The sequence below is a fragment of the Schistocerca serialis genome, chromosome 7 (assembly GCF_023864345.2).
Source record: "Schistocerca serialis cubense isolate TAMUIC-IGC-003099 chromosome 7, iqSchSeri2.2, whole genome shotgun sequence".
In the NCBI taxonomy this organism is placed as follows: Eukaryota; Metazoa; Arthropoda; class Insecta; order Orthoptera; family Acrididae; genus Schistocerca; species Schistocerca serialis.
This window is the reverse complement of record NC_064644.1, coordinates 454598478-454621267: the sequence shown is the minus strand read 5'-3', so window position 1 is coordinate 454621267 and position 22790 is coordinate 454598478. Positions and strand designations below refer to the sequence as shown.

At 40.0% G+C, this 22790-nt stretch overlaps 1 protein-coding gene across 1 annotated transcript in view; it reads left to right on the top strand.

The window, feature by feature from the left end:
- The window catches only part of LOC126412306 (bumetanide-sensitive sodium-(potassium)-chloride cotransporter-like), a gene marked incomplete at its 5' end in the record, with an annotated part of 214831 nt that overhangs the window by 92323 nt on the left and 99718 nt on the right, over nucleotides 1–22790 (top strand). Inside the window, 3 exons of the mRNA XM_050081828.1 lie at nucleotides 10075–10286; nucleotides 14758–14999; nucleotides 15092–15285. Coding sequence (XP_049937785.1) covers nucleotides 10075–10286; nucleotides 14758–14999; nucleotides 15092–15285 — 648 coding nt within the window. The remainder of the gene's footprint in view (nucleotides 1–10074; nucleotides 10287–14757; nucleotides 15000–15091; nucleotides 15286–22790) is intronic.

Here is a 22790-nt window from a genome sequence, read left to right as displayed (position 1 = left end):
TAGCATCCAGGAAGATGGCATGCTAGGTTGACGAGGACCAGGTGAAACAGATGGGCGACAGAAGGTGCTGAGGTTGTGAAGGGATGAGGATAGGTTGTCTTGGCTCTGCTTCCAGATCATGAAGATATCATCAAAGAACTTGAACCAGGGGTTTGGGGTTTAGGGAGGCTAGGAAGGTTTCCTCTAGATGGTTGCTGGTGCTTGTGGCTGTGCCACGGATTTGTCTGTATACCTTCCCTTCAAAGAAGTAGTAATTTTGTGTTAGGATGAAGTTAGTAAGGTGTATGAGAAATGAGGTTGTGAGTTTGGAGTCTGAAGAATGTTGGGAAAGCTGGTGTTCAATAGTAGTAGAAAGACCAGGTGTGTGAGGGATGTTGATGCATAGGGGAGTGGCATTAATAGTGATGAGCAGGGATTCAGGAGGTAAAGGGGCGGGAATGGTGGAGACACAGTGAAGGAAATGGTTGGTATCTTTGATATGGGAGGCTACATTTCTGCACACACACACACACACACACACACACACACACACACACACACACACACACACACACACACACAAATATTGTCCCACCACCCCCAAGTAAAAGTTACAAAGGAGTGCCCCGTTTGTTACCCATTACCACCCTAGACTGTAACAAATGAACCATGTCCTTTCCCAGGGCTTTGATTACCTATCATGATGCCCTGAAATGAAGGACATCCTACCCAAAGTCCTTCCCACCCCTCAAGAGTTGTTCTGTTGCCCACCCAAGCTCCACAACATTCTAGTCCATCAGTATGCTACTCCCAATCCCAACCCCTTGCCACATGGATCATATTTCTGTGGAAGACCCAGGTGCAAGACCTGCCACATCCAACCACACACAACTTCCTGTTCCAGTCCTGTCACAGTCGTATCATACCCCATCAGAGGCCAGGCCAACTGTGAAAGCAACCACGTCATATACTAGTTTTGCTGCAATCATTGCACAGCTTTTTATAATGCCTGGTAATCCACTGAGGACAGTGGAACAGTAGCCAAAGATTCAAACATCATTATTTGAAACTGGTAGCATGTTTTGATTAAACAATATTTGAATCACAATTTTCATTATTTAACTGCTTTTTATATTGGTATCACTACCAACCAACTGTCCACCAGGATGAACAGCCACCCACTCTCTCCACTCCCAAAATCATCCCATCCTCAGCCTATGGTAACTTATTGTGCCCAGACCTTCCACCCAACAGATTCCACCTCCTCTGTTTCATCACCTCCTCGCTATTCATATCCCCTCACCCTGATTGTGTTCTGGCTCTGTCAATGCACTCACCTGTCATTCTCCCTCCCTGGTCAACACTCCCCCATAGTCTCCCAATTTGTACCTGGCAGCCTTCTTATGCCTCCACCTATTCCCTGCGTGCATGTGCTTTGTTTTGTTTTGTTTTGTTTTGTTTTGTTTTGTTTTGTTTTGTTTTGTTTTTCCTTAGGCATTGGCTGAAAGCCAAATGTGTAGCAGTCTTTTAGTTGTGCCTATCTGCAACTCAGTGTGTCATCTTTACTCTGAGTACCAATCTATCCTTCCTCTAATATCATTAAAAGAACATGTGCTGAGGTATCAAGTGATAGTCAGTTTGGTGGACAGACCATTGTAGAGAACTGCATTAGACCAATTTTTGGACTGAAGACTGCAGCAGTGTGATACATTTCAGTTTCTAATACCTTGTCTGTGAAAATTGCAACACAAAGAAGAACAAAAGTGACTGAAATTATTTGCATACGACAGATTAGGTACATGAAATACACAAATGATTTAGAGCATAGAATGTACATGATGTCTTGACTCCAAGAATTTGTGGAGTGAAAGTCCCAGAAGCTGCGATCAAAGCCTGTAAGCACTGTGGCAGGGAATCAATGATGGGCTATAAATGTTTTTGAAGAATCATTGACCGTGCAATTTTACAGTTCCCAAATTATCAACAGTGGTTTTTGGAGGTCCATATGGCAGTTTAAATGACTGTCATGTGAGAGTAGTGTGCAGACTATAATAGTGGTTTGCTTGTTCCCCACTACATCTGCCTTACTAAATGTGGTCAAGCAGTTTTCTGAAGGACAGACAGTACATTAGGCTCTAAAATGTCCCTGATACAGTGGTCTGCATTCAGATTGGTCTCAGTATGTAATAACTGACACCTTGAGTTGTATCAAATGTTGAAGTCTCCTTAGTCTCCTGTCATGCAACATTCCAGACCGTCAGGTTTTTAGTGCCATGTTGATGTTTCACATACACAATAATTATTATAGGGTAAGATAATGCAGAAATTGTTGAAGAACAGTACCTTTGCAACTCAGTACTGTTTTTGTACCCATTGAAACCTCAGTGTTTACTAGTTCCTAACCAATGGAAGCCCTCAAGTCAGCTTGCAGCAGATTGTATCAAATTAACAACACAGACTGTATTCCCTTGTTTTGTCGAATCTTTTGCATTTCAGATATGACCTGTGAATGTTCACACTCTGTACCTGCCTCGGTGTGTTCGCCATTTCTGTGTTGAAATCACCACAGATAGCAATTCTTGCCTTACTCTTACTATTAATTCACATTTTTCAATAAACAAATTTACATAAATGTCTGGTGACCTATATAGACTACCTACCACTATATTTTCATTCATTAGTTTTACATGACTAAACTCCCCATCTAGTTCTGAGGAGTACGTAGATACATTAACTATGGAAAATTGTAATCCTTCTTTGACAAAAATTCCAGCCCCACCATTCTTTCTGTTTTCTTCATATCATGTCTCCCACAACATACCCTTGGGGAACAAATACATTTATTTATTCTCGGGCTAACCAGTGCTCACATATGCCTATAATATCTCAGATACACATTTAATGTGTACAAGCTCAGTGTTACATAAATGTTCTAATTCTAAAATCTTATTTCTAATACAACATATGTTAACTTTCCAGAAAAGTAGGTAGGTTGTCTCTGTCTGTATCCCTCTGAGAGCAATCATTTATTGCTGGTGTGTTTTTACACACCTTCACAGTTCAGTTCATTCAGAGGACCCTTTCTTAGCACCTACTTTGATGAACAGTAATATATACATTAAGGAGTTACCCTGTTCTCTGACAAAGCATTCAACTTCACAGTATCTGCTTATGATTCTAAAATTGTGTGACAGTCACATGTCAGTCAAAAGGTTGATGTCAACCAATTGCTCATGGAATTTCTAAACTGTCACCAAAACATCTGCTAAACTAAACTGTTAAAAAAAAAATGTTTTGCAGTTCCTTGTGTATCTAAGGAAATTTGTGTACTTATATTCAAGGAGTTGCAGGGAATGAAAGAGTACTAAGCGTTGTAAAAGTAAAAGAATAACTTTCCTGTGAAAGAAAACGGAAACAATCATCAAAATAAAGGCAGTCTGTTTGAAAGTGAACATAGCTGCACGACTATGAAGTTAAAATCTGTTGCTTAGTAATATTGAGTACCATGCCACTCTGCCCAGTGCATTTTTGCAATGTAGAATGTATGGCATCCTTTTGGGCATGCTGTCCATAATTTGGTGGAGACAACGCAGCTCAAGTCTATCCCAGTCTTAGATGGCAGTCCTCCTAAGTTCATGTAATATATTTGGAGCCTTCCAGTATTTCAACTGATCCCAAGCATATTCAATCAGGTTTGTGTCAGTAGACCCTGAAGGCTAGTCCATTGATTCCTGCCCCTTCTAGAAATGTGTTGTAACATAGTAGAATCGGTCCACACATTCTTAATATAATAACAACATGGTCATTCTGGGTTAATCAGAGTTTGTGATACCCATATCGTATATTGTATTTATTCAAAGTAGGCAACATTCAGCTTTGTATGTGCACATAAATATGCAGTACTAACACTTACACTCTTGATACCTTATATTTAACTATTTTTCAGTTGAACTGTTGAAAAGTTCATGAAGTTATTCAATTGCAAAACATTTCATCACCATCAGTACATAAACAATACCAGTACTAAGACTTCACAAATGTTTAAAGTAAGAGCTGTTGGTTCTGTAAAAATTAATTGATGTTAATTTGCTGACAATAAGTTACCATATTTTAATCCGTAGTAATGTCATAGTAATTTATATTTTTATATCTGTCTTTGTTAATGAAATTAACTTTGTGTATTTATGTCATACCATCAGTGATCTTAAAGTTATTATCTAGTGCAAAACTTTGCAATATATCAGTTAGCCTTATCAATACAAAATCTATCAAATTAATAAAACTCTCATTGTAGTTTAGTAAAAAACATTTAATCAGCAATGAGAGTGTGTGTTGCGCATTATTGTGAATCATTGTAAGGCACGTGGTTGAAGCATTATCAATCTTAAGTGTACTTAGATGATGTGAAATCTAACCATATGTATGGAAAAGTCTATAAAACCACTGTGTTGCATACACATTATTTAAGTTAGAGCTGAACTATCATTTCAATACTGCTTAACAAACTCCAGGTAAAGCTGGAATGAGATTTTCACTCTGCAGCGGAGTGTGCGCCGATATGAAACTTCCTGGCAGATTAAAACTGTGTGCCAGACCGAGACTCGAACTCAGGACCTTTGCCTTTCATGGGCAAGTGCTCTACCAACTAAACGCGAGTCGCGCTTTGGTAGCTCAGTTGGTAGAGCACTTGCCCGGGAAAGGCAAAGGTCCCGAGTTCGAGTCTTGGTCCGGCACACAGTTTTAATCTGCCAGGAAGTTCCAGGTAAAGTTGATAAAAAAATGTGGATTTCATCAACTGATTTACACCTGCCAATAAAGAAGTGATGTACTGCAAAATACAAGGAATGTGTTTGACATATTTCAGTGTTCACAAGATGGGCACAGTGTGCTAATGCATTATTGTTTGGAAAGACAGACCCATCACTGAAATGTTGACTCAAGGGCTTAACAATAGGTTCAAGAATCCTGTCTTGATACTGCACAATACAGTCATAGATGACACTGACACAAAAGATGACAGAACTGCTGAACTTTGGGGAGTTCATATATGACACACATCTTGGTAGCTGATGCCACTAATATTATGTACTCAAGAAGTTTCCTTACCCACTTCCTGTCCACATTGTTGTATGGGGCAGTTTGTCTGTCAGTTCACAATGGGTGCTCAGAGGCCAAATTGATCTTCTGAAAATTATTGCATACTGTCTGTTGACACATCTCACCCAATTGTCTCCAAAATGTCTGTGTGCAGAACTGTTAAGTTCTTCTCCAAGTACTTATGGGATATAACTTATAGTTAGGGGTTATCAGCTGGTGTTGTTGACTCTGGGCAAGTATTGGGAGGCAGGTCTTAATGTTTTGCCCATTATAGTGGTTGAGTGTTCAAATGATGCTGTGAACTTAAATTTTGATGGCAACTTCCAGTGTTAAGAAACTTACTAGCTGTGAATGATAATATGCACACAGTTTGAGTTTTAAATAGCTGTGTATGGTGCATTGACAGACTTGCCAGTCTACACAGGATCTGTTGTACTTTGCACTCTACTGAATTGTTCTGAGAATGCAAGTTCATGTTTACCTCCATTATTCAGGAGGCTGCATGTAACAATTTCTTATGGTCACAAGAGTACTGTGAAAGAGGCATCTTACCAGAAAACAAAACCCATGCAAGTCACAAGGATGGTGCAAAACTGAGCAATTAACATAAAGTTCCACTCTGATCATAAGCCTGTTGGAGAGTATTGTGCATTAGTCTCCAGATACTGAGAGGTCGGTGATGGTTAGTACCAACACTGGTATTGCATATATTTACCTTTGGGTATGTATGTAAACTCTGACAATGATTTTTCTGTTTAAAATATATGCAGTGTATCTTACATCAGACTGTTGAAGATGTGATTAGTTTGTCGGCATTAAGTAATAAAGTACTGTAAACCACAAACAGGATTCTATTTCACATTACTAATCTTTCATACTGGGACCAACAATAAGAAATTAGGCAGAAAATGTGACATCTATCTACATCCAGATCCTGCTCCAGCTACTGCCACATCTGGGTGCTGATGAGTCCTCTCCATTTGGTCCAGTCCTCCCACTGTTTTCCTTCCTCCACTTGTTGCCATGTCACACCTCTCCTTTCCACAGATATTCTCACTCCGCCGTGTTCTTGGGTGCTCTCTAGGTCTTCTTCCATCCATCTTTAGTTCTTCCATAATTTTGGGGAGTCTCTGTCCACTCATCCTCTTAACATGCCCATACCAGCTTAATCTCTTTTTTTTTAATTCCTTCTCTCATACTTTCTTGCTTAAGGTCCTTTCTAATATCTACATTCCCTTAACTGCTCTGAGAAATTCCATTTCTCCTGCTTGCAGTCTGCTCCAGTCCTTTTGTCATTGTCCATGTTTCTCCTCCGTAGGTGACAATAGGCAAGTAATAACTCTTATGCATAAGGAGTTTTGCTTTTTCTGAAACTTCCTTATTCCAAATCAGGTGTTTTATTGTTTGGGAGAAATTGCCTCCCTTCTGTAACGTCCTATTAATTTTGTTGGTTATTCTTCCATCACTAGGTATTTCACTCCCTAAATAAGTGAAACTGTCTACCACTTTGAGAGGTTCTCCATTCAAAGTAATATTTCCATTGATCCCTTTGTCTCTTCCAAATACCATTACTTCACTTTTATCTTAATTTATTTTTAATCCATACCTTTTCATTATTTCCTTCCATGCATAAAGTTGTAACTGGACATCTACCTCTTTATCGCCCCATATTACCATATCATCTGCAAAAATCATTGTTTTGCCTTTTTCTTTTACTATGTCTTTAACTGCCCTATTCATTCCCTCCATCACAACACTAAAAAGTGCAGGAGATATTCTATCTTCCTTGTTTACATCCTTGTCCTATTTCGAAGTATTCAGAGTTCCCCAATGGTGTTGTAATTCTACAATTTTGTCCTCTGTACATTGTCTTTATTACATTAATGTGTCTACCTTCTATATCTATCTTCTTCATTTCTTCCCAGGGTCTTTCCCTGTTAACTGAGTCATATGCCTTTTCTGTGTCTATAAAAACCATTATCACCCTTTTGTTATACTCCCAACTTTTTTCCATCAGTTGACGGATAGAAAATAACAAGTCGATAGTGCTTCTTCCTTTCCTAAACCCATGCTGTTCTTCACTCGGCTCCTTTTCTATCTTTTCACTTATTTAATTTACTAAAATTCTTTCAAAAATCTTGGCCATATGACTCATAGATGTTAATTCCTCTGTAGTTTTTACAAAGTCTTTTATTGCCTTTTATGAAGATGGGAACAATGTCTTCTCTTCTCCAATTGTCAGGTATTGTACTATTTCTCCACACACTTGATAGTACTCTATACAGCCAATGCATTCCCACTGGAGCTGCTGCTCTTATCATGTCCAGTGATACTTCATCAGGTACTGGGGCTTTCCCCACATTCATCTTCTTCACAGCTATTTCCATTTCTTCCCGTGTAATTTGTCCTAATTCTGCTTCCCAACTGCTCTCAATTTCTCCATTATTTGTTGTTTCCTCATGTACCTGCTCCTCAGCATTCAACAGTTTCTTAAAATGTTCTTTCCAGAGATCTTTTATATTGCCTGGATCTTCAATCACAGTACCATCCTCTGTTTACTGGTACTTCAGAAGCCTTTCTTTTATTTTTCATCACTTTATAGAACATTTTTCTTCACTTCTTCAGGTTCTTTGTAAACTCTTCCCATGCCTTTTTCTTCGCTGTTTCCACTATTTCTTTGCACTTCTTCTTTTGCTGTATACGTCTTTTATGGTCCTCGTCATTTTTAGTTTCCCACAACTTTCTCCACGCTCCATTCTTTTCTTCTAACTGTGGTGTCATCCCACCAACTTGTCTCTTACTTTTTTCTTTCCAGATGTTCTACCACATACTTTTTGTCCTGCTTCGACTAAAGTGTCTTTGAATAAACTGCATTCTTTTTCTACATTGCAGAAAACTTCTTTTGGAAATTTTTGTGAGATTAATTCTCTATACTTCGCAGAACTTTCACTCTCCTTCAGTTTCCAATCCCGTATCCTCATCACTTTCTTCTGTTTTCTATTTTTTGCACACTGATTCATTTTCCATTGTCCCACCAGTATTCTATGGTCTACATCTGCACTCATATTTGTAATTACCTTCACATTTGGAATTACCTTCACATTTGTTACTTTCTCTCCCAATTCCCTATCTACTAGAATATAATAAATTACACTCTAGGTTTTTCCATCCCAACTGTATCTGGTGATAATATGACTTTCTCTCTTCATAAACCAGCTGTTTGCTATTTTCATTCCATTCATTTCTGCCTCCATATCCAAAACATCCCAACACTTGCTCAAATCCCTTTGTGTGTCTGCCTACATGTGCATTAAAATCTCCCATCACTATATTAGCACTCTCCATATGGTTCCTAACTCAATTTCAAAGTCCATCTTCTCTTCTTCTCTACATCCCAGTTGAGGTGCATAAATCTGGATAACTTTTAGTGTTTCTTTTTGGAATCTCAGGTTTAAGATTATGATCCTGTCTGATACATATCTCTCACTTTTAATACAGTTTTGTACATTCGTATTCACCATCACTGCCACACCATTTCTTCCAAGTCGGTTATTCCCACTCTAGTACAGTTTTCTTCCTCCTCTCAAATTCTTCTCACCTTTTTCCTTCCACTTCATTTCGCTTAATCCCAAAATATCTAACTTTCTCTCTCGTTAGTACATCTGTCATTTCTTCCATTTTTTCCGTTGAGGGTTAATTAAGGGTGCCAGTATTTAGGTTATTTTTTAGTCCATTTGGTTTCATTTTCTTGTACTGATGAATATCATCAGTTCTCCCATCTTTCGCACCAGTACATGAAGAAGCAGTGGAGTCAGATCCTGAGTGGTTCGTTCCGAGGCTCGTCTGTGTTTTGAAAGCAATATATGAAGACTTTCTACTGGCTTGTTAGGCCTAACGCAAGAAAGGATTTTCTGTTGGGGTTGTCTCACCTAGCCTTAGGAGTTTCTCCTCCACCACAAGCCAGTGGTTCCCTTCTCATTTAATCACCAGAAAGGAGGGTTGCCTCATCTGCCAGCTACGCTTTTCCAAAGTCTTTCTTCTCCGCCATCGTTACCATTAAGGTCTTCACCCTGTAACCCTGGGCATGGGCTCCATATTATACCCCACAGGATTGGGTCTCTGCCTGAACTCAGCCATCCTATCAGTCCGACCTACTGAAGTGTAGGATGCTCACCCCCGCAATGTGGATGCACCAGACAGGAATTACCCCAGTGGAGGAATAGGGACGGGGACCCTACGTCCCTGGAGCCGGGTTAATGATTGTGTATAGTGCCACAATCAAAGGCAACATGTGAACATGTCTGTAGGAAATTGCTTGCCCATGACCACGGAGTTGATAAATTCTGATAAAACTGGGCATAAGAACAAGAAGTCAAAAAAGTTGTGCTCTGTTACACTACAAAAAAATAATTCTTAGTAATGAGAGTAGCCTAGCAACAACCACAACTACAGTAATTTTGGATACTGGGGTTACCAGCATCAAACAGTTTGCTTACTTCAGTTACTTGCATTCATTTAAATGTTAAGCAGTACTATAATAATATGAAAAATCTTTATCACTCAATGATAAGGTTATTAGAAATGGGTCCAGAGTGCTTACAAGGGCTCCTGTTATACTCTTTGCCAAGTTACCTGTCTGTGTCAGCATCCTTCTATGATGATCACAATATAGCACTACGCAATACATACATCTGCAAAGAAGGAAAGCAAGAAAGGAAAAAATCTGATGCTACAGAGCCCTATGAAAGGGTCATAAAAGTATCTGCAATTTTTGTATAAGGCTTAAGTTACTGCCAGATTCAAACTTGTAGGACACAGTTCATGCAAGAATTGAAATGTAGTTTAAACTTTCCGTAACATTTCTGTTTTAGTGAATTTTCACAGAATTCATGCATTTATGCAGTTTCCAATATAGTGATGGCATGGATCTGTAATCTCCTCAATTTGGTATGTTCAATAAGTACTTGTCTTGTTTTTATGTTTTCATTCTCTTTTTAGATGTGAACTGGGGTTCATCAACTCAAGCACAGACTTATAAGTATGCTCTGTTATCTGTGCAGCAACTAAATCAAGTTTTAGAGCATGTTAAGAACTACAATCCACAAATATTAGTACTCACTGGCAGACCGAGCCAGCGACCACCACTTGTGCATTTTGCTCATCTCATTACAAAGAACTCATCTCTCTTGATCTGTGGTCATATCATTAAGGTATGTAATACTTTTAAGTATTTCAGTCAAAACCAAAAGCTGTTGACAATACCTATAATAAAGTCCTGTTTGAAGGGAAAAAAGTTTCTCAGATATTTAGTCAAATTTTGATAAAATATGAAGGGGTGCAAATATTACAACTTGCTTTAAATAAAAGATTGTGTCTTTCTCAAAATGCAAAAAAAAAAATGTATATACATGACTGAAATATCAATAAGTCGCACCTGTGAGCAGAGAACTCATAAAAATATTTGCGTGTACCAGTTTTTGGATATGTGAAATTGGATGGTCAATTAGGCTCAATCAGAAGTAAAGCAGAATAAAAATTTCTCGGTGTACATGCCGCGTCAAATCAGGATAAATATCCAAGCTTTCGACCACTACCTCCATGGTCGTCGTCAGGGCTAAAACTGACTGTCGTGAACTAGCGAGGTTCCCACTTTTATATGCAAAGGACGGCTTCTTATTGGCTGGAATACGTCAGCGATATGGCGCGTAGCGAAGTGGTGCCCTCTACTTCCATAGATGTAGTTGTTATCCCGCGTTGCTTGCAGCACCATCCCTTAAATCAGGAGGTAAAGTGCGAAAAGTTTTTCTCTGCGATTTTTCTTTATCCAGTGCACTCTTCCAAGTGTTGCTAAGTGCATAGCCATTGTCTCTATTAAAGTTATTAGCGCTAAGTCTAATTTCGACTGCTTCCCGGATCACAGAGTCCCAGTAATTCGATGTGTGGGCTATTACTCTGGTTTCTTCAAATAAAATCTTATGCTTGTTAAGCAGGCTATGTTCACCCACCGCTGATTTTTCCAAATACCTGTATTTCAGGTGGCGTTGGTGCTCGATGCAGCGGTCAGCAACGGTTCTTACAGACTGGCCCACGTAATTCTTGCCGCATTCGCAAGGAATAGTATAAATTCCCGGCACTCTTAAGCCAAGACTATCTTTGACTGGTCTCAACATTTCCTTAATTTTCCTAGGTGGTCGGAAAACTGGTTTTATTCCTTGCCTCTTCAGGACTCTGGCTATCTTGCTCGTTGTAGCACCGCAAAAAGGAAGCCGCGCTATGTGTTGGTCCTCTTCTTGTATGTGGCCGGCATCGTGTCTTACTTTCTTGGACAATACTGATTTAATTTCAGCGGCAGAATAACCATTCCTCTTGAAAACAGTCGTCAAATGGTTGATCTCGGGACCGAGGTGGTCCTTGTCGGAAATAGTCCTGGCTCTGTGTACTAAAGTATTCAGCATAGCTCTCTTCTGAGACAGATGATGGAAGCTATGGCTATGTAGATATAAGTCTGTATGGGTTGGCTTCCTGTACACAGAATGACCCAGTCGTCCATCCGGCTTTCACTCTACCAGCACATCTAAAAAAGGTAACTTCCCTTCCTTCTCTACCTCAAATGTAAATTTTATGTTTGGATGTACACCATTCAGATGTTCGACAAACTGCTGCAGAGTGTCGCTGCCGTGTGGCCAGATTAAAAAAGTATCGTCGACGTATCTGTAGAAGCATGATGGGCGGAGGTGAGCACTGCTCAGGGCTCGTTCTTCAAAGTCCTCCAGCCATGGGTTCGCCACTGTCACCAGCAATAGCGAATTTTTTCATGGAGGACTTTGAAGAACGAGCCCTGAGCAGTGCTCACCTCCGCCCATCATGCTTCTACAGGTACGTTGACGATACTTTTTTAATCTGGCCACACGGCAGCGACACGCTGCAGCAGTTCGTCGAACATCTGAATGGTGTACATCCAAACATAAAATTTACATTGGAGGTAGAGAAGGAAGGGAAGTTACCTTTTTTAGATGTGTTGGTAGAGCGAAAGCCGGATGGACGACTGGGTCATTCAGTGTACAGGAAGCCAACCCATACAGACTTATATCTACATAGCCATAGCTTCCATCATCCGTCTCAGAAGAGAGCTATGCTGAATACTTTAGTACACAGAGCCAGGACTATTTCCGACAAGGACCACCTCGGTCCCGAGATCAACCATTTGACGACTGTTTTCAAGAGAAATGGTTATTCTGCCGCTGAAATTAAATCAGTATTGTCCAAGAAAGTAAGACACGATGCCGGCCACATACAAGAAGAGGACCAACACATAGCGCGGCTTCCTTTTTGCGGTGCTACAACGAGCAAGATAGCCAGAGTCCTGAAGAGGCAAGGAATAAAACCAGTTTTCCGACCACCTAGGAAAATTAAGGAAATGTTGAGACCAGTCAAAGATAGTCTTGGCTTAAGAGTGCCGGGAATTTATACTATTCCTTGCGAATGCGGCAAGAATTACGTGGGCCAGTCTGTAAGAACCGTTGCCGACTGCTGCATCGAGCACCAACGCCACCTGAAATACAGGTATTTGGAAAAATCAGCGGTGGGTGAACATAGCCTGCTTAACAAGCATAAGATTTTATTTGAAGAAACCAGAGTAATAGCCCACACATCGAATTACTGGGACTCTGTGATCCGGGAAGCAGTCGAAATTAGACTTAGCGCTAATAACTTTAATAGAGACAATGGCTATGCACTTAGCAACACTTGGAAGAGTGCACTGGATAAAGAAAAATCGCAGAGAAAAACTTCTCGCACTTTACCTCCCGATTTAAGGGATGGCGCTGCAAGCAACGCGGGATAGCAACTACATCTATGGAAGTAGAGGGCACCACTTCGCTACGCACCATATCGCTGACGTATTCCAGCCAATAAGAAGCCGTCCTTTGCATATAAAAGTGGGAACCTCGCTAGTTCACGACAGTCAGTTTTAGCCCTGACGACGACCATGGAGGTAGTGGTCGAAAGCTTGGATATTTATCCTGATTTGACGCGGCATGTACACAGAGAAATTTTTATTCAGGAAATACGTCGCGAAAGACTTCGTAGCCATAGAAGTAAAGCAGGTGGCAGACTTCGACTGCATTTTCCTGGTATCTGAGCAATGAATATGTCTACAAAGGAGATGGCTTACAAAAATCTTGTCCAACCCATCCTAGAGCATTGCTAGTGTGTGGGACACATATCAAATAAAACAATCAGGATATTGAAAATATAAAATGAGACACAGCATGTATGGTCATAGATTTGTCTGACTGTTGGGATAGAGTGACAAAGATGCTAAGAAGTCTGAGCTGGTATCTACTAGAAGATAGACATAAACAGCGAAACAAAACACTACTTAAAAGTTCTCAAGAACCAGTATTTAGTAAGGAAGCTACGAATATACAGTCACCCCATATACTCTCATGGGGACCGCAAAGACACCATTAGTCCAATTACAGCATGTACAGGGGCATTTAAGCAATCATTTTTCCTCCACTCCATATAAGAATGGAACAGGGAAAAAGTCTTAGCAAGTGATACAGTAGAAAGAGCCCTCTCTCATGCACTTCAGTGGTTTGGATATTATAAACATAAATATATCAGTATCAGCACATTATTATTGACCATGAATAACATGTAAAAATATGTAACAATGTTGTGAAAAGGATAGTTGCTACTCACCATATAGTGGAGATGCTGAGCTGCAAATAGGCCCAACAAGAGGACTGTCAGAAAATGAGCTTTCAGCCAAGGTGGCCTTAATTGGAGAACACACGCACACACACACACACACACACACACACACACACACACACACACACACACACACAGAGAGAGAGAGAGAGAGAGAGAGAGAGAGAGAGAGAGAGAGAGAGAGAGAGAGAAGCCAGACTGCAGTCTCGTGTGTGTGTGTGTGTGTGTGTGTGTGTGTGTGTGTGTGTGTGTGTGTGTGTGTGTGTTTCTTCCTTCCATAAAGGCCTCATTGGCTGAAGGCTTATTTTCTGATAATATTTTTGTTGTGCATATCTGCGATTTAGCACCTCCACTATTGGTAACAACCATCCTTTTCATAATAATGTAAAATTATGTTTTGGATTTAAAATTAAACAAATAACTTCTTGTTCGCATTCATTTATGTCAGTTTTCTAGCAACCAATACTTCAGAATACAATAATTTCTTATCCCAGAAAATAAATGTTTTTGACTATGAACACTCAAGTACAGTAAATTTCAATATACATTTGTATGATAGTCACGGCGCAACGCCACTTGTCACTACATAGTTAAATTTGTTCAGTTACTTGATATATTAGGAAGATTAACCACAGGGGAATTTTTTTCATGTATTCAAGTCGAGTTAAGAGGGTAAAGAGTCAGTTCAGCATACGGTACTTATTAAATGAATCATTGTAGTATAAGAGTACAACGCCATATTGACAAACATTCTCTTACTTGGCCTGAATAAAAGGATGTTATTGAAAACAAAAAATTCTTCCATCTATTCTGCCTACCCTACCTCTTAATCTCCCGTCCATGTAGTTACTCTATTTTGTAGTTCATGGTTAAAAGTAGCTCATTATTTATTAGTACATTAAGATTTAAGCATCTATAAGATTATATGAAATGCATTGGTGTCATTGCTAAATGTGTTTATAGACTGTAATGAATCGAAGACAATCCAATAGACTAATATGTGACGCCCAGAGTTGGTTCCAGTTGAACAAGATAAAAGCGTTCTACACATATATCGATGAAACAGATTTTAAAAATGGAGCAAGTGCTTTATTACAGACAGCTGGAATTGGCAAACTAAAACCAAACATTTTGCTGGTGGGTTATAAGGCAGACTGGCAGAACTGTGAACAACATGATCTCTCTATGTACTTCAGTGTCATACAGTAAGTAACAGTAATTTTTTCAAGTTTGAAAAATATTCAGAATTGCACAATAAAAATAAAATACTCAGTATAATGTAACTATCACTTTGTAGCAAGGCACTGGACATGCATATTGCAGTGTGCATCCTTAGACTGCAAGAAGGAATCAGTTATTCAAATGTTCCAAGTGAGCCTGTGGATGTCATGGATGGAGTCAGTGGTGATATTCCAGATAGGACTTCCTTACAAGATAATGAAAAATTTCAAGACTGTGCTCAACAGAAGCTGTTCTCTGAATGTTCTCAAGGTTTGTGAAAGATTGAACTTTTAGGAATAAACTTTTCCAGTTCTGTTAATAACCGTTGTAAAAATTTAAAGTGGAAAAAGTAGTTGAACAGACACACACACACACACACACACACACACACACACACACACACACACACACACACACACACACACACACACACACACCCCAAGTACTTTCTCTTAATCTCACAAAAATTCATTCTAAGAAATTAAAGAAAAATTGTTGTTATTCCAGTAATACCTGTAGTCATAAAACTCTCTAAATTTAATTCTTTGGTGCCCAGGTGTATTATAAACACTGAAAAGAAATGCACACCCAAACAAATTGGTTCGGCCTATTTTGTACTTAGAGGGTTTTGGTTGCACACAGAAATGCTTGCAAATTTTGAATGGTTACCTTCACTCGTGTATTATAGGATAATATTGTGTGATAATGCAGAATTGTTCAGTTAACTGTTCCAAAGAACAAGGGTAGTAAGAATACAAACAAATGGCATTCCTTCTCAAGAAATGATTTTATTGATAGTTAAAGTAACACAAAGTTCCTTCATATTTTGAATGATTGGGCATTCAACATATTAAAAGTTTCATCCTTTCTTTATGTTTGTCAAAGTATGGCAAGCAGCCAGAGTAATGAATCAAATTTCCATCTAGTGTTACGATGGCACTGTTCAGGCCTTACAGCTCGATCAAGAAAAATTTCTGTCCAGGGCAACAACACTTTCACCTTAGCTGTGTTGCCACATGGCTGATACAGGCTATTGCTTTTAAAAAATTAGATATGTATGTACACTGCTGGGAAAGAAAAGTACAACTGGAAAGACACTGATATGGTAATGGCATATGCCACCTAGGGGATAGTAGATGTACTGATAATGGTTTCAACATTGATCATTAACAGCATAGTTACATAGCTACCAGAGCACCATATATGTCTACCTTTTAATAAGGGCTGCTCACAGTCAGAAGGCACAGTGTGGTGCAAATGTGTGAAGTAACCCATGCTCTTGTGCTTCCTACAGCCAACTGAACGAGTCTGAAAAGGATCAAATTGTGGCCTTCCTGGCTGCAGGGTGGTCCTGCCCTACACGTTGGACGTGCTACATCGGTTATGCAATGGTTTTAGTATCAGTGGTTACATGAACATTCTCACACCCTTAAACGAGGTTCTGGATGTCCACAAATCAAAGACACCCACCAGGGTTGACATATATTAAGGGCATTATTGGCAGCTGGTATGGCAACCACAGCACAGATAAGAGGGCTTGTGAGTCCAGATGTGCCAACACAAACAGTTGCGAACTGGTTCAGTACACAGAATCTTACATACTCCACTTGCTGACAGGGGAGAGAGTTCATCCTTTACAGATCAGAGTGCTTGACATACTTTCTTAGTTGGTCTAAAAATTCATTCGATGTCATGTTTCTGGATAATCATGCTGACCTGAACAGTCATTTTTTATAAAAGGTAGAGAAAATTTATTCTTCAGTCACTGTGTTTTTATTGTTCACCTGTTCCCTACCGTTATTTGCTTTTGAACTGTATTTACTTGTTTACTTGAATAGGCATTACTCTCAAAAGCCTTCTTCAGATGTCTTAATTCAGCATCCAGGTGTTCTGGCATGCAATTTCTTATGGCTCGGTCAGCAATATTTTTAATAACACCTCTCTTTTGTTGTAGATGATGGTTTGAATTCTTATGCAATTATCTCAGTGAATGTGTAACTTTCCGAAAAACTTTAAGTTTTAACCTTCCATCCAAGAATAATATTTTGTTGTCTTTCTCCATCTCCATGGGAAACTGGATTTTTGGATTTGTACTATTCAAATAAGTAAAGAATTCCTCCAAAACTTTTTTACCATGTGACCAAACCATGAATGTATCACAGTCTGTTTGATATCATCAATAAGGTTTTGTGTTTGCATTTTATAGCATTGACTGTTCAAACTTTTCCCTGTGAAAATTAGTGATTGCAGGATCCAGTGGCTTACTCATTACAACACCAACAACTTGTTCATAAACTTAATCATTCTGCTGGAATTGACTAGAAATAAGGCATTGCTCTTTTTAAACTGACTTACTTCCAGTCAGTTCTAATAGAATGATGAACTTTGAGCAAGTTCTTGATGTTAGAATGGATGTTGCATTAACCATGTTCATGTAATTTTGTGACCACTAATATTTATATGGAAAAACTCAATCAGCTCTAGAAAATGTGGAAAGTCACACATACTGATAGATATTTGTGTAAGAACTCAAACCATCATCCACAACAAAATAGTGGTATTGTTGACAGAGCCATAAGAATTTTTATGACGCGAAACCTGGACACCAAATTAAAACATATGAAGCAGGCTTTAGAGATGAATGGCTATTCGTGTAAACAAGTAAATAGGGTTCTATGACTGAATAACAGTAGGAAAAAGGATAATAATAAAACACAGTGGTGGAAGAATATAGTTTTTCTCCCTTTTATCAAAAAATTAACTGATCGAGTCAGCAAAATATCACAGAAACATAATAGCAGACTGGTTTTTAGACCAATGAAGGAAGCACATCAAGCTCTTTGATGTGTAAAAGACAAACTCCCTCTCTGTCAGCAAGTGGCATATATAAGATTCCATGTACTTGTGGAAACATGTACATGAAAGTGACCAAGAGGAGCATGAATACAAGACTGAACAAACATCAGTTTTCCCAACTAGGCAAAACAGCTGTAGTAGAGAATGCACTTCAGTCAGAAAATCACAAAGTGGAGTTTCCAAAACAAAAATTTTATCTACTATCACAACATATCATCCACAACTATATAGTGAAAAAATTGAAATATATAAGCATAACAATAATTCCAACAGGAAATTTTTGTTTTTCAAATTTATTTTTCAGTATAGGAGTAAAGCCATCCAGGCTTTACACAGTAAATTACAGGTAGCTTATATGACTACTTTCTGTGAAGCTCAGTCACCATTATCAAATGTACCGAGTATGAAATAAGTCTGCTATAAATTATGAGTACCTGAAATACAAGTAACATCTAACCCCAACACCTTTGTCATAGGAAACAATACTGTGAATTTATTATGTTAAATTAAACCTCGTTATGCAGTAATGGCATGAAGCAACATAACTGTAATTCATCACTGAGCAGCCTTTATCTAAATGGACCATTAAAACCTTATCATATATGTAGGGTTAGGATCAGCATTGTCCAACTACTTGCATAACAAACCTGACAAGTGAAAATCTTGTCTTATTAATCTTCACAATTCTGGTGTTATTCTAAAACATACATCACTCAAGTATGAGGTGGAATCATTAACTGAAGTATCAGAAATCAGAACACATCTTGATGAAGTTAATGAAATAACAACATCCATGCATGAATACTGTATGTATTATCTGAGGAAAAAATCTCCATGTCTTAAATTTGAAAATACATAACTTGTAATTTTGAACACAGCACTCAATAGCACTATGTCCAAAAAAATAGCTGTTTGCTTCAACGACACATACAGAACTGAGATTGCCATATGACTAACTCGGCTGTTATTTAACAATATTATGGAAATGATGGTTGCTACGTACAATGTAGTGGAGATTCTGAGTCACAGGTAGGCACAACAAAAAGAACAAAAAAACATAAACATGCACACACGACCACAGTCTCTGGTAGCTGAAGCACAAATATGAAAAGCAGTGCATGGTGGGGGAGGCAACTGAATGGGAGTAAGGAAGAGGTGGGGCAGGGAGGGGAGCGATGGTATGGTAAGTTTAGGGGATAATAAAGTGCTGCTGCCAGAATATGCAGGGACAAGATGGAAAGAGGGTAGGGCAGCTAGGTGCAATTGGGAGGTTAGACAGAGGGTGGCATAGAGAGGGTGGGGGGAGGCGGGGTGGAACAAAAGGAGGGAAGTAAAAAGACTGGGTGTGTTGGTGGAATAAAGGGCTGTGTAGCACTGGAATGAGAACAAGGAAAGAACCAGATCGGTAATGACAATGACTAACAAAGGTTGAGGCCAGGAGGTTTATGGGAATGTAGGATGTATGGCAAGGAGACTTCCCACCTGCGCAATTCAGAAAAGCTGGTGTTGGTGGGAAGGATCCAGATGGCACAGACTGCAAAGCAGTCATTGAAATGAAGAATGTCTTGTAGGACTTGTTGGATGTCATGCTCACATAAAAAACAGCACAGTGGTTGGAGATCACATGACTGGTTTCACAGATAGTCCTGCCTATGATGGTACAGGTCATATTTGTGACTGGACTGGAGTAGTTGGTGGTGGGAGGATTTATGGGACAAGTCTTGGGGACTGTTACAGATAAATAAGCCATGAGGCAAGCAGATGGTAGCAGGAGTTGCATAGGGGTGGACAAGGATATTGTGTAGGTTTGTTGTGTGAGGAGGGGGCGCCATGGTTGGAAGGGTAGTGGGTAGGGCATTTCTCATTTCAAGGCATGATGAGAGGCAGTTGAAACCCTGATGGAGAATGCAATTCAGTTGCTCCCACCTTGGCTAGTACCGAGTCATGAGGGGAATGCTCCTGTGCCGCTAGGCAGTGGGAGTAGGGAGGTGGTGGGTGACTGGATATGTAAGACAAGGGAGATCTGTTTTTGTACAAGATTGGGGGGAGGAGGTTTATTATGGCCTTCAAAGGCCTCAGTGAGACCCTGGGTGTATTTTGAATTTTGAGAGACTGCTCCTTACTGCAGATAAAACAGCCTTGGGTGGCTAGGCCATATAGAAGGGACTTCTTGGTATGGAATGGGTGGCAGCAGTCGAAGTGGGGGTATTGTGGTTGTTGGTATGTTTTGATATGGACTGAGGTACTGATACAGCCATCTTTGAGGTGGAGCTCAACATTGAGGAAGGTGGCTTAATGGGTTCAGTAGGACAAGGTGAAGCAAATGACGGTGATGGTGTTGAGGTTCTGAAGGAACGTGGATAGGGTGTCCTCATTCTCGATTCAGATCACAAAAATGTTATTAGTGAAGCTGAACCAGTTGAGGGGTTTACGATTCCTCTAGATGGTCTATGAATATGTTCACATAGGATGTTGTTTGTGGGTAATGCATAAGAAGAAATAGTAATTGTGGGTAAGACTATAGCTGGTCATGGCAACTAGGAAGGAGGTCATTGGTTTGGAATCAATTGGGCATTGGGAAAAATAGTGTTCAATAGCAGTAAGAGTATGGGCATTACAGATGTTAGAGTAAAGGAGGTGGCATGAATAGTGACGAGCAGGGAACTGTGTGGTAATGGGACAGGAACTGTGGCGAGTCGGTGGAGAAAATGGTAGGTATCTTTTATATAGGAGTGTAGGTTGCGGGATAGGCTGAAGGTGTAGGTCTATGAAAGCAGAGATTTGCTCAGTGGGGACACAGTGACTGGCCACAATGGGGTGTCCTGCATAGTTGGGTTTATGGGTTTTCGGAAGCATTTACAAGATAGGAGTGCGGGGAGTGGTAGGGGTGAGGAGAGACATTGACTCCAGGGAAAGGTTCTGGGATGGATCTAAGGATTTTTAGGAAAGACTGGAGATTCTGCTGAATTTCTGGAATGGGTTCAATGTGGTAGGGTTTGTAATTAGATGAATCTGATAGCTCGCAGAGTCCTTCTGCCAGGTAATCCTTACAGTTAAAGACAAAAGTGGTGGAGCCTTTGTCCGCAGGTAGGATTATAAGGTTGTGGAGTCTGATCAGTAGGGTTGGTGGTGAAAAAGTGTAGGGCCCAGGAGAAGAATAGAAGCTCTTTAGCAAGTCCTGCATGTCTGAATTTGGGAGTATAGCAAAAGGTGAGGTCTTCGGAAAGGACTGATATTTGTACGGTACTAAGGGTTTTGGAGGAAAGACTCAGTACTGTGTTTTGGGTCTGGATTCTGTGTGGTGCTGGAAGGGAATTTTGAAGGGTGGGGTATGTAGTAGGTCTGCAAGACAGTGTTTGTCAGCTATGAGAGGATATGGGGCAGGTTTGGACAGTGGTAGTCAAAGATGGGAGGAGGAAGTGAGCAGGGTGGAGAGTTTTTTTCAGGTGGAGTTGGACATACTGTTCTGGGAGGCAAAAGTTTAAATGTGTGTTGTGGGATCCAGGAATTTGGGATTGTATAGCAGGAGAATTTTACGGATGGAGACAAGGTATTGCAAGGAGGTTTTGACTTGATTGATATGGTTTTGCAGGACTGTGTTGGTGAGGGATAAGAACTGGTGTAATCTGAACAGGTGGAGGTCATGGTGGAAGGAAGGGTAGCAGCCATAGTTGGGTAATTTGATGGTAAGGCCATTTGGAGGAATTCCATGAGCCAAGCAACAATGCACGAACAGTACATAGGACTGGGTTATGACTAGGGATAAGGAAACTTTTCTGTATTGACGCAGATAGAAATAGCAAGGATCCTCAGTGGTGGAAAAAACGTGAAAAAATATGTAAATAATCTAGAATTATCTTCAAAAAATTCACAAAAAATACCCAAATACCTGAGAAAAACCACGAAAATGATGAAATGGATAAAGCAAGGAGAAACAAGAAGATACCTGTGGGAGTACGTCTGTAGTAAAAGGCGAAAACCAACTGAAGTTGGCGTGAAGTCGCACAGAGATCAAAGAAAAATATAAATAAAAAACTCTTTGTGGGTTGCACGTCTGTGGGTGGATAAGTGTGAAGGAGGAGGATGCCAGATATAAGTGAATTAGGTGTAATTAGTAGGTGAGAAATGGGATAAAGAGGAGAATCCAAAACCTAAACAGACCTGAAACACAGTCGTGAACCTTTCCTCCAAAAACCCCGAAGAAATATCAGCCCTTTCCAAAGGCCTCACCTTTTGCTCCACTCCCAAATTCAATCATGCAGGACTTGTTAAAGGCTTTCTCCCCTTCTCCCGTTCCCTACAGTGGAACACTTTTTCGCCACCAACCCTACCAATCAGACTCAACCAAAGACCAATGTTGAACCCTGCCTGACTCAATTCACTCATCCTCCAACTGTGATTCACCCTCAAACTTCCCGGAATTTCTTAACCTTGAACCTTGTCTCACCAGCATTCCTCCAATCCCTCAAGTTGCAAACTAACCTTCTCTGCAGGAATAACTGAAATCCACCAACTAAAACTTGTCCCAACCTTATAATCCCACCTGCTGACAAAGGCTTTGCCACTGTTGTTTTGAACCTCAAGGATTACCTGGCAGAAGGACTCCGCCAGCTGTCAGATTAACCCAACTACAAATCGTTCCACAGTGACTCCATTCCACAAATTCAGCAGGATCTCAAGTCATTCCTCAAATCCTTGGGTCCATCACAGAACCTCTCCCTGGAGTCAACCTCTCTACTCACCGCTACCACCCCCTGCACTCCTACCTTCTAAATGCTACTTAAAGTCCGTAAATCCAACCACCCAGGACGCCACATTATGGCCAGTTGCTGTGTCCCCATTGAGAGAATCTCGGCTCTTATAGACCAACACCTTCAGCCTATACCCACAACCTATCCTCCTACATAAAAGATACCAAC